Source organism: Squalius cephalus (assembly GCF_949319135.1).
Source record: "Squalius cephalus genome assembly, chromosome: 4".
NCBI classification, from domain to species: Eukaryota; Metazoa; Chordata; class Actinopteri; order Cypriniformes; family Leuciscidae; genus Squalius; species Squalius cephalus.
The window spans coordinates 28017578-28030259 of NC_137125.1; the positions used below are offsets into that span (position 1 = coordinate 28017578).

At 36.3% G+C, this 12682-nt stretch overlaps 1 protein-coding gene and 1 long non-coding RNA gene across 2 annotated transcripts; both read right to left on the reverse strand.

Annotated features, from left to right (window-relative positions):
• Positions 1 to 277: 277 nt before the first annotated feature.
• LOC307157946 lies at positions 278 to 2485 on the reverse strand. The gene is made up of 3 exons (XR_013821143.1): positions 2411 to 2485; positions 1145 to 1222; positions 278 to 349 (listed from the first exon to the last, which is right to left on the reverse strand). It is a non-coding gene; the product is annotated as an uncharacterized lncRNA (long non-coding RNA).
• Positions 2486 to 3125: 640 nt separating this feature from the next.
• LOC307157667 (N-lysine methyltransferase KMT5A-A-like) lies at positions 3126 to 7696 on the reverse strand (the record flags this gene model as incomplete). Its single annotated transcript, XM_079869595.1, has 6 exons — positions 7311 to 7696; positions 6442 to 6604; positions 6164 to 6356; positions 5738 to 5815; positions 4672 to 4749; positions 3126 to 3140 (listed from the first exon to the last, which is right to left on the reverse strand). The coding sequence occupies exons 1-6, from the start codon at positions 7384 to 7386 to the stop codon at positions 3126 to 3128; spliced, it is 603 nt and encodes a 200-aa protein (XP_079725721.1). The 5' UTR covers positions 7387 to 7696.
• Between the last annotated feature and the right edge of the window lie 4986 nt (positions 7697 to 12682).

Below are 12682 nucleotides of genomic sequence, written 5' to 3' on the forward strand. Positions count from 1 at the left end.
CGCAACTCTGTCGTCATTATGTTAAGCCCGCCCCGCCTACTCTATACACGACGTGATTGGCTTGACCCAATTTGTTTTTTCCAGCTCGAAAGTCAATTGAGAGTTGCTAGACTACCTTGGCTGCAAAATAATTTTTTCTGCCGCTAGGGTGCGTCTAGATTTCTAGGCTACATTTGTCTGCTTGAAGAAGGTGAAAATGCATTTTATTGATGCACAGGACTCGTGTGAGGCGTATTAAACTAGAAGAAATCCAGAGTAAATGCGTAGTAACCTGTTGGAAGGATGAACTGGGTCTCTCGCTCACTTCTGGGTCTCCTGAATCTTGAGTCTGGATCATGCCACTTGGTGTCTGCAATGAAGTACAACAACAATTATCAGTCAGAAATATTCAGAACTATAACAAACTAATGATCCTACCCATTTCAGTTCAAAGAAATCCCACCTCAATCTATCATAATCACCACCTTTGGGCTGAGACTCATTGCTGAAGTCAAGGGCTCAACTTTGCATTTAAGGAACACAAATTGTAGTAAAAATTAGCTAATGTGAGGACCTGGGCTTTTCATTCAAGACTCTATGGAAATATCTAAAACTGCACAATACCAGTTACCCACAATATGAGGACATTGTTAAACACACACACACTCTAAACGTTGAAACATACAATATCAGGACGTCGTCTGAAACACAGTTCAGTCTTTCACAGCCTAAAACAAAATGAGGACATGGCTGAACACACACACTACACGTGTCAGATCATACAATATCAGGACGTCGTCTGAAACACAGTTCAGTCTTTCACAGCCTAAAACAAAATGAGGACATGACGACTGAACACACAAAGAGTCAGCGTTCCTGTCTTCTAAGTTATACTGTTGTAGTAAAAGAAACCTAAAATCTCCACAGTAATGGACAGGGATCTACTTCCTTAGAAGTTAAACCATGTAAACTGATAAATAGAAGCTTAGATGGGCAATAAATGTGTTTGAAGTATATAAAAACATTGAATTTTGTGAAAAATAAAAAAATATATTATGTTTTGAGGGGTAGTTAGTTCCATCAAATGCTAGGGGTAATTCACTTACAGGAAAGGTTTTGTGAGACGTATTAAACTAAAAGAAATCCAGAGTAAATGCGTAGTAACCTGTTGGAAGGATGAACTGGGTCTCTCGCTCACTTCTGGGTCTCCTGAATCTTGAGTCTGGATCATGCCACTTGGTGTCTGCAATGAAGTACAACAACAATTATCAGTCAGAAATATTCAGAACTATAACAAACTAATGATCCTACCCATTTCAGTTCAAAGAAATCCCACCTCAATCTATCATAATGACCACCTTTGGGCTGAGACTCATTGCTGAAGTCAAGGGCTCAACTTTGCATTTAAGGAACACAAATTGTAGTAAAATTAGCTAATGTGAGGACCTGGGCTTTTCATTCAAGACTCTATGGAAATATCTAAAACTGCACAATACCAGTTACCCACAATATGAGGACATTGTTAAACACACACACACTCTAAACGTTGAAACATACAATATCAGGACGTCGTCTGAAACACAGTTCAGTCTTTCACAGCCTAAAACAAAATGAGGACATGACAACTGAACACACACACACACTACACGTGTCAGATCATACAATATCAGGACGTCGTCTGAAACACAGTTCAGTCTTTCACAGCCTAAAACAAAATGAGGACATGACTAAACACACACACTACACGTGTCAGATCATACAATATCAGGACGTCGTCTGAAACACAGTTCAATCTTTCACAGCCTAAAACAAAATGAGGACATGACTGAACACACACACTACACGTGTCAGATCATACAATATCAGGACGTCGTCTGAAACACAGTTCAGTCTTTCACAGCCTAAAACAAAATGAGGACATGGCTGAACACACACACTACACGTGTCAGATCATACAATATCAGGACGTCGTCTGAAACACAGTTCAGTCTTTCACAGCCTAAAACAAAATGAGGACATGACGACTGAACACACAAAGAGTCAGCGTTCCTGTCTTCTAAGTTATACTGTTGTAGTAAAAGAAACCTAAAATCTCCACAGTAATGGACAGGGATCTACTTCCTTAGAAGTTAAACCATGTAAACTGATAAACAGAAGCTTACATGGGCAATAAATGTGTTTGAAGTATATAAAAACATTGAATTTTGTGAAAATTAAGAATTTTTTATGTTTTGAGGGGTAGTTAGTTCCATCAAATGCTAGGGGTAATTTCCTTACACAAGATAGTATGCTGAAACTAGTGATGGTAATATTGATTCTTCAACATTTCACGTTTGTCTGCTTGAAGAAGGTGAAAATGCATTTTATTGATGCACAGGACTCGTGTGAGGCGTATTAAACTAGAAGAAATCCAGAGTAAATGTGTAGTAACCTGTTGGAAGGATGAACTGGGTCTCTCGCTCACTTCTGGGTCTCCTGAATCTTGAGTCTGGATCATGCCACTTGGTGTCTGCAATGAAGTACAACAACAATTATCAGTCAGAAATATTCAGAACTATAACAAACTAATGATCCTACCCATTTCAGTTCAAAGAAATCCCACCTCAATCTATCATAATGACCACCTTTGGGCTGAGACTCATTGCTGAAGTCAAGGGCTCAACTTTGCATTTAAGGAACACAAATTGTAGTAAAAATTAGCTAATGTGAGGACCTGGGCTTTTCATTCAAGACTCTATGGAAATATCTAAAACTGCACAATACCAGTTACCCACAATATGAGGACATTGTTAAACACACACACACTCTAAACGTTGAAACATACAATATCAGGACGTCGTCTGAAACACAGTTCAGTCTTTCACAGCCTAAAACAAAATAAGGACATGACTAAACACACACACTACACGTGTCAGATCATACAATATCAGGACGTCGTCTGAAACACAGTTCAGTCTTTCACAGCCTAAAACAAAATGAGGACATGGCTGAACACACACACTACACGTGTCAGATCATACAATATCAGGACGTCGTCTGAAACACAGTTCAATCTTTCACAGCCTAAAACAAAATGAGGACATGGCTGAACACACACACTACATGTGTCAGATCATACAATATCAGGACGTCGTCTGAAACACAGTTCAGTCTTTCACAGCCTAAAACAAAATGAGGACATGACTGAACACACACACTACATGTGTCAGATCATACAATATCAGGACGTCGTCTGAAACACAGTTCAGTCTTTCACAGCCTAAAACAAAATGAGGACATGACGACTGAACACACAAAGAGTCAGCGTTCCTGTCTTCTAAGTTATACTGTTGTAGTTAGGGGTGTAACGGTACGTGTATTCGTACCGAACCGTTTCGGTACAGGGCTTTCGGTTCGGTGCACGTGTGTACCGAATGACTGAATGCAATATTTTGAGTGCGGAACATAGGTACATTTTCGTGTTTCCACACGAACATATTAAGTGGCGGAAGTCTCCGCGTTCATCGCAAATCCCGCCCTGCAGCTGATTCTAATGTTTTTTCCTATTAGACATTCTCTGGTTTTACCCGTGTTTTACCCGTCGTCACTGTAACAATGAAATAGACTGCATGGCGAAAAAAAGCTTTTCCGCTTCGTGTGCGCCGCCGCACTCTCCGTTCCGTGGCGTGCGCGCGCGCGTGTGTGTGTGTGTGTCGACGACCCGCTGCGCTCTCTGCTCAATGTTCGAGTCCGTGTTTGCGCTGCGCGTTCTGCTCTGTCGTTAACGGCCCAAACACTCCAATCATGTACCGATCACGCACTGGAAAAGCAAAGTCTGCTCAAATAAGGTGAAATTTCTCAGTAGTAACTTAGATTTCTGTTTGCTGAGCTGGTATAGTCATGCTGGCAACAATGGTAAAATGACCTGCTCTGATCACATGCTCTGGTAATAATAGCTTTGTATAGCTTTGGACTATATTTTATTTTGATAATTATTAAAAAAGTGGAAAAAAAAAAAAAAAATCTTAAATTGATTATGTTGATTGATTATTGAAAAATAATAATACATTAATATATTTGTTTAATATTATTTTAATATAGGGCTATTTTCTGTTCCTGCACTGTAATCATAGTTATTTATTTATATTTTTCATTATATTTTATGTGATATTGGTTTGAGACTGAGAGTATTTTATTTAGTGGAGAACTTTGCAACAGTATTTTATTTCTTATTCTTTTTTATTTTATATCTATTTTATTATATTTTATTAAAAAGTGTTTAAAAAAGTGTAAACAAATTGTTAAAAAAAGTTTATAGTAATAAACAACCTGCAGTTTAATGTTTGCATTTCTTTCCCTTACTGTACCGAAAATAAACCGAACCGTGACTTTAAAACCGAGGTACGTACCGAACCGTGATTTTTGTGTACCGTTACACCCCTAGTTGTAGTAAAAGAAACCTAAAATCTCCACAGTAATGGACAGGGATCTACTTCCTTAGAAGTTAAACCATGTAAACTGATAAATAGAAGCTTAGATGGGCAATAAATGTGTTTGAAGTATATAAAAACATTGAATTTTGTGAAAAATAAAAAAATATATTATGTTTTGAGGGGTAGTTAGTTCCATGAAATGCTAGGGGTAATTCACTTACAGGAAAGGTTTTGTGAGACGTATTAAACTAAAAGAAATCCAGAGTAAATGCGTAGTAACCTGTTGGAAGGATGAACTGGGTCTCTCGCTCACTTCTGGGTCTCCTGAATCTTGAGTCTGGATCATGCCACTTGGTGTCTGCAATGAAGTACAACAACAATTATCAGTCAGAAATATTCAGAACTATAACAAACTAATGATCCTACCCATTTCAGTTCAAAGAAATCCCACCTCAATCTATCATAATGACCACCTTTGGGCTGAGACTCATTGCTGAAGTCAAGGGCTCAACTTTGCATTTAAGGAACACAAATTGTAGTAAAATTAGCTAATGTGAGGACCTGGGCTTTTCATTCAAGACTCTATGGAAATATCTAAAACTGCACAATACCAGTTACCCACAATATGAGGACATTGTTAAACACACACACACTCTAAACGTTGAAACATACAATATCAGGACGTCGTCTGAAACACAGTTCAGTCTTTCACAGCCTAAAACAAAATGAGGACATGACGACTGAACACACACACTACACGTGTCAGATCATACAATATCAGGACGTCGTCTGAAACACAGTTCAGTCTTTCACAGCCTAAAACAAAATGAGGACATGACTAAACACACACACTACACGTGTCAGATCATACAATATCAGGACGTCGTCTGAAACACAGTTCAGTCTTTCACAGCCTAAAACAAAATGAGGACATGACGACTGAACACACAAAGAGTCAGCGTTCCTGTCTTCTAAGTTATACTGTTGTAGTAAAAGAAACCTAAAATCTCCACAGTAATGGACAGGGATCTACTTCCTTAGAAGTTAAACCATGTAAACTGATAAACAGAAGCTTACATGGGCAATAAATGTGTTTGAAGTATATAAAAACATTGAATTTTGTGAAAATTAAGAATTTTTTATGTTTTGAGGGGTAGTTAGTTCCATCAAATGCTAGGGGTAATTTCCTTACACAAGATAGTATGCTGAAACTAGTGATGGTAATATTGATTCTTCAACATTTCACGTTTGTCTGCTTGAAGAAGGTGAAAATGCATTTTATTGATGCACAGGACTCGTGTGAGGCGTATTAAACTAGAAGAAATCCAGAGTAAATGTGTAGTAACCTGTTGGAAGGATGAACTGGGTCTCTCGCTCACTTCTGGGTCTCCTGAATCTTGAGTCTGGATCATGCCACTTGGTGTCTGCAATGAAGTACAACAACAATTATCAGTCAGAAATATATTGTACTATAATACAACAATAAGTTTTAATTAAAGTATCAATGCATATTAGACAAAGCCAGGTTTTCTACCTTCACTTCTTTTAATCAAACAATTAGTATTTAATGTTTTTTTTAAAGAATCTTTCCTTCATTGCATGCAAGCACACCTCATGGTGCATAATTAACTGGACATAGTCTATACAATTTCATCAGTAAAGTAATTCCACAAGAAGATATTGAGGGGGAGCATACACTCCTGAAGGGAAATGTAACTAATTATATTTTAACAGATCCTATACCGTATGATCTATCAAGAGGTCTTACTTACCAGATTACGCCATGGCCATTGAGAATCTCCATAATCGTAGGTTATTTCAGTCTCTACTTGAATGTTTTCAATTGCAAATAAGCAAAGATGAGGTTTACCCTGGACTGTCAACCTTCTCATTTTACAATTTGGTGACTTGTGGCAATCATTCACCAGCCTTCCTAGCGAGGTATCTTCGCGGGACGCATCTATGCTAAAGTAGGAGGAAACAAAAGGTTTTTCCACAAAACAACACAAGGCTTTAGAGAATAACTGATCTTGTATAGGCCATGACTTACCACCATGCACTATTGTTCCATTCAAAATCAAACAAGAAAGCATTTTGTTTTTCTGTGTACTTCTTCTGCCTCTTGTCCTGTTCATATTGTGATATTAACTCCCCACGGTACTCGGCGACAAACGATCCCTTTTCAATTGGTGTGCAGGTAAATACACCACGTCCTGAGGAAAAATGAATAAAATAGTGTCAAGTTATGCAACCAAAATTAGATATTAATCGCTATTATATATTGACAAACTACAAAATAAACAAATATCAGACTTTTAATAGAGTGTTAATGTTGCACAGTGGCAGGTTAAGTCGGCTAATGCTGTGTACTGTAACAGTTGCTATCATATTTATAATATAAATATTTAAGTTTCGACCACATATGACATACCTTTAAAGTCACTGATCCACTTGACCTTAAAACAAGTTTTTTCACGTCCAGATAAAATAAACTGAATAGCCTCAGCCTGAGGACTAAGTCTGGTTCTCCTTTTTGACATGCTCTTCGGCCATACATGTGCTCCTCAATTAGCAAAGATCTAACTACATAGATAATAAAGACAAAAAAGTCAGCAAGACAAGTACCAAAAAAGACCCATACTTGAATAAAATAGGATGTATAAATGGTATTACCCTGCCCATAGAAATAATAACTTTAGCTTAACATTAACATTACTCATTTTCTCACCAATGCATGTCATTAACTTTAGCTAATTAGGCTAATTGATTGATGCTAACACTGTGCAACTGCAGCTACAACAGTGTAATGCAAAGCATAAATTTATGTTAAAAAACGGTCAAATTTAACATATACTCAAAGAATAACTTTCGTTGTGGTTGAAAATGAAGAAAAGTAACGTTAATTAACTTACCACTTACCAGGCCATGCCTGAAGAGACTGCAGCAGCAGAGACGACGGTCGCTGGCTCTGGGTATGCGGGAAAAGCCGGCACATAGTATGCAGGCTGCACTTCACTTGTCCAAACAGATAACCGGACGATGGGAGGAAAAAGTGCCACTTACTGCTGTTATTTGGGTGGTCATTTGGCCATTTAGACTCCCAAATATATATTAAACATTATTGATAGTTCGGATTATGGCATAATCAAGGTTTTCAAAGACCAGGAGAGACTCCACCTTATGTGGCAGCTCCGGACCGGGTTTTTATGCTGGCCCACCGTGGCGTGATTATGCTGTTTCTGAAAGTAAGTTCTTAATATTAATTGCATTTATTTTAATTAATATGCATGTTCAGTTTGGATGTGGCTCTTATAACCAGAGTTTTGCAGTGTTAGATTTGTTTTTATAGTAGTAGCCTATTTCTTATATTATGTGTGGAGTTATTCATCTATCTGTGATATTCTGACATGACATGACTAAAACAAGGCATATTTAAATTCACTACCAATCTGCAAGTTCTTTTTATTTATCATTTTTTAAATACATGTGTGTTTATGTAAGCTTTTAAAAAGAAGAGTCCAGATATTCCCAGGCTATTAATGATGTTGTCCTTTTAGTTTAATAAACTAACATTATCTTATCCAGCTGATTAATTTCAATTAATTGAGGAACTGATTATCTTCCAAGTGAACAGGATACTTAATCAGCAGAAGCAAATTGGTGATGTTATTATTTTACTCTGGTTACGTGGAATATGTTAATTACAGTAGGCTAATTCTAAACTAGCTTAAAAAGTTGGTGTGTATGAAAACGTTTTTTTTTTTTTATTATTGAAACCAATGACTCGAATCATACAACAATCATCACAACAGCATGTACAACAAGAACGCTTCACAGGATAGATATCACATATCTTTCAAATTAACAAGTCATAAATAAAGAACAACAATCATAAATTCTTTATATTGCGAAAACGTACAATATGAGGACCCGTTGATTGCGTCATCAATGTGTGTTAAAAGTGTGTTAAACTTCCAGATCTGACCACTAGTTGGCGTATCCGCAAACGAGCAAAAACCATAAACACACTTAAACACTTCATGTCATAAAATTGTGATGTTTCAGGACTTTGGAGATTTTTGGTTTAGAGGCATTCTAGGAGCATCTACAACTGTTTAGTGAGCGTGGAAAAATGAGGACCCCCAAAATGTCCTCATTTTTCCGAGTGTCCTCATATTGCTGGTGTGTTATCATAAAAATGTCCTCAGTTGTCATGAAAACAAGAGCACGCACACACACACACACACACACACACACACACACATACACACACAGGAACATTTGTAAGGCTATAATTTGTCAAATAAAATCATCCAAAATGCTAAACCACTTCAAATATAAAGTGGTGTGGTGACACTGGCACATCGACAATGTGTACTCACACACTCTCTCTCTCTTTATCTCTCAGACACACACACACACACACGCAATTGTGTGTGTCTAGAATCTAGAATTAGATTAAAAATAAATGATTGAAATAAATGATAAAATCTTAAGACTCCAACATTTCTCTTTGTAACATTTTGTTCAGGTTTGATTCTAATCATAATGTAACATTATTGAAAAACTGGGGGGTTTTTTGGTACAAAAAAATGCTAAACTTTGACAAAAATATTTTATTTTTGTTATAATTGTGATTTTATAATATTTAGATATGAATCCAACTGAATCCAACTTGTGAAAAGATATCTTTCAGGTAGTCTAATAGCAAATAGCATATACTGGAGCTCTATAGCCATCTAGTGGTTAAAATTATTATTTTTTATTTTAAAACTGCATTTTCCAAAAAATGGGCAAAAATGTTACATTAAACCATTTAAAATCATCCATGTTATCCCCATGAATGAAAGTTAGAAATCTGGGTCTTTTATAAAGTGAATTTTACATCAAATGCTGTTTTTTTGTAAAAAGGCTATTTAAATATTTATTTATTAATTTATTTATAGAAATTTAAAAAATATCATAAATTCTCCAAAAACTGCACAAATGTTGAGTAAAAACATTAACAAACAGAATAAAATTACATTTGTAAAAAAACAACAACTATTATCTTGTTACAAAATTAAATGTTATTTTCTGGGGTCTCTAGAGACCCCAAAACCCAGAGTGTAGACATAAATAAAGACCATCAGAGGGTTAAAAAAACGTGTCTGCTTTACACAATTTAGCTACCTTGGAGTTAATCCTAGTCCATAGTTATGCAGCTAGCTCGCTAACAGACTTGATATCTACTAGAAAGACAGGACTCAACGTTGAAAATACCCGTTTGTTGCCCGCCAGGTATCCGTGGCAGTCACGTGACTGCAAAGTATCAATTAGACCCATGAGAAAACCAACTTTCCTTCCCCCATTGCTTTTTCCAAAATGTTTCATCCTCTGAGCAAGAATGACTCTCTTGGAGAAAGACAAAATCTGCCTTTGCCTCCTTACAAAATAAGAAAAACGCTTTTCTTTTTACAATATTTCGCAGACCCCTAGTGTTAACAGATACCAAAATTAAATCCAGAAAAAAAAAACCTTATATATAAAACTATCACAATATTATCTCAAAGACGTCAACCCTATAAAATTACTCCTGTATTGAGTATGTATTTTACATTTGGACATAGCAAAATAATAATAATATAGTATATTGACAGTTTTGGAAAATTGTTCATCACATATTAACCGTATGAACAAAGTGTTAAGTAACATTTAGGACATTCATTACTAGCAAAGTGAACACAGTCTAAAATAACAATTAGAACATTGGTTTAGAACGAATTCTGCCAACTTGCATTTATATAGTTCTTTTATTCCCGAATATCTCTTGTTAATCAGAGCGAATGAGATATGGGGTAAGAGAGCAAAAACATCATCATAAACGGCAGTTTGGGTTTAGCTTTCAGACACATGGCGAATCTCCTTACCATCTATGTATCCTTTAACTCCCACAAAGTACGCCTTGCTCCCGTTCTTGTGTGCTCTTTCAATAATTGGCCACAGCGCAGCTCTCTTCTCCTTGTCTTCTTTAGTCAAGTCTTCCCCAAGACGTAGCTTTTTCTCACGTTGTTTTTGGCGGCTCTCCAGATCTCATCTCTCACTGAGCGAAAAGTGAAGAGGATGATGACACCGCGGGTTTTGCCTTCCGCTCGTCTTCCCAGCCTGTGTGCGATGTCAATTCCCTCAGCTGCTCTGGCCCCCATTTCTGGTGTAATTTTCTGACAGATCTCTGCCACTCTCTGTTTGACGTTCTCATTATCTTGCTCAGGTAATCCGTAAAGTCGCAGGCACCATCTTCGCTTGTAGCGTTCGGCATCAGTTACACGCTCTTTCAGTGACAATATCACCATCTGGTGCTTTTCACATTGCTTCTTAAGCGCAGCATTTTCTGATTTTATGTCGTTGATTTCTTCGTGTGCAAACTCGACAGAAACTTTGAGCTCTTTGATATCTGCTGCGTTGCTGCTTATCAGACGTGCCAGTTCATCAGCTCTATCGTTTACAGTCTTCAAGATGGTCATCTGTAACTCGTACATTGATGGCTCTGTTTGCCCGCTGTTAAGTTTCTTGGGTGCTGGGCTATTTAGCGGGGTATCAGGAAGAGAAACAAGTTTCACTTCTTCCTCTTCTGCACATCCCCGGTAGTTATGGTCGCTAAGCGATGTGTGGACAACTTTCTTTTCTTTTGGAGAGGATTCTTTTCTCTTTAGTTTTAGTTTTTCTCTTTAGGCTTTTTTAGTTGGTGACTCATTTTCTCTTTTGCAGGTTTTGTTTGAGGCATTTGCTAGCTTGCAACTCACAGAGCAGTTTTTCTCTGAAGTTCTTTCTTTCGCGGTGAATCAAATTGACACAGTTTTAAAGTATGTCGGGTCTTTAGTTGGTATTTTGCTGAGTTGGTTTAGTGTAGTTCAGGTTCTCTTAAGTGTTTGTTAAGGTTGGAGTCTGATTTTTATTAGGAGACGTCTAGTAAGTTACCGCCATCGCCGCCATCTTGCCGGAACTCCAAAATCCAGATGTTTGGATGTGCTATTAATTTGATATATTTCATCATTTCTGTCAGACCATGAACGTGTCCATTTTTGATAGTCCTGTGGTGTGACTGATCTAGTTTGAGAACAAAGAAAAATATTTTAAAAAAATAATCATATTCAGGTTTAAAACAATGAACTTATTCAGTTACTATAATGCCCAAGGTCAGTCTTGTATAGCAATTACTCAAAATGGCTGCAAAGGTGAAAGAGTCCTGTGGTGTGACATGCCGTCCTGTAGTGTGACATAATTAAGTCAGATGTCTAGCTAGATTCTCGTCTGTTATGTTTGCAATATTAAACATAAATATAAATATATCTCTGTCTCTCTATATATATTAAACAAATATTGCAAATATTATATATAATATACCCATATTATACATATATTAAACATAAATATATATATCTGTCTTCATTTGTTTGTTGTACTGTATGTGTATGTTAACAGTCACTGATCATTGTTTTTAAAGTGATTTGTCAGTTTTTAGGCATGAGCAAAGAAAGGACAAGGAGGTACAGGGAAAGGTTAGCACAGGATGAAGTCAAATTTCTCTTGTTACCTGGAATCTTTGTTCAAAGAGCTGAATTGATGATTTTAACATGCTTTTAATTATTTTAGCATGATTTTAATGACTTTCTCCTGAGAAACAAGATATTTGTTTAGTATTTTAAGTTAAAAATAGAAATGAATAGTCTTTATGACTGGGTCTGATTTGACGCCTCCAAAATGTTAATTATTCAGTATGTCTTGTTTACTATGTTTTTAGTTCAAATTCATACACTAAGTAATAAGATTGTACTGATATGTTGCATTTTCATTAATGTTCAAATAGAGATGCAAATGAACTTGTTTGTTACAAAAGTATTCAATAAATTTCACCATAAATGTTCATACAGTGTCTCATTTCGTCCTGTGGCATGACGGGATGTCCTGTGGTGTGACATCACTTCAAACACAATTAAACAACATTACTATGTTAACTAGCTTAAATGATTATATGCATTTGAAAACATTGCATAATATAACTATATAAAAAATAATAAACATTTTCAAATATTTTTTCTCATTTTACACAATATTTCCACTGGAGTGAGTGGTAAAAGATGGCACAAGCAAAGAATATAATAGAAAAACAGCTGTGAAAAAAAAATATATGCAGAATTTTAATGATCATTCTTTAAGAATACTTGTTAAACTTAAAACATACCTGATTTGTATTTGAAATTAATAATATTTCAATATTTGAATTTTATAGTAATGTCATGTCACACCGCAGG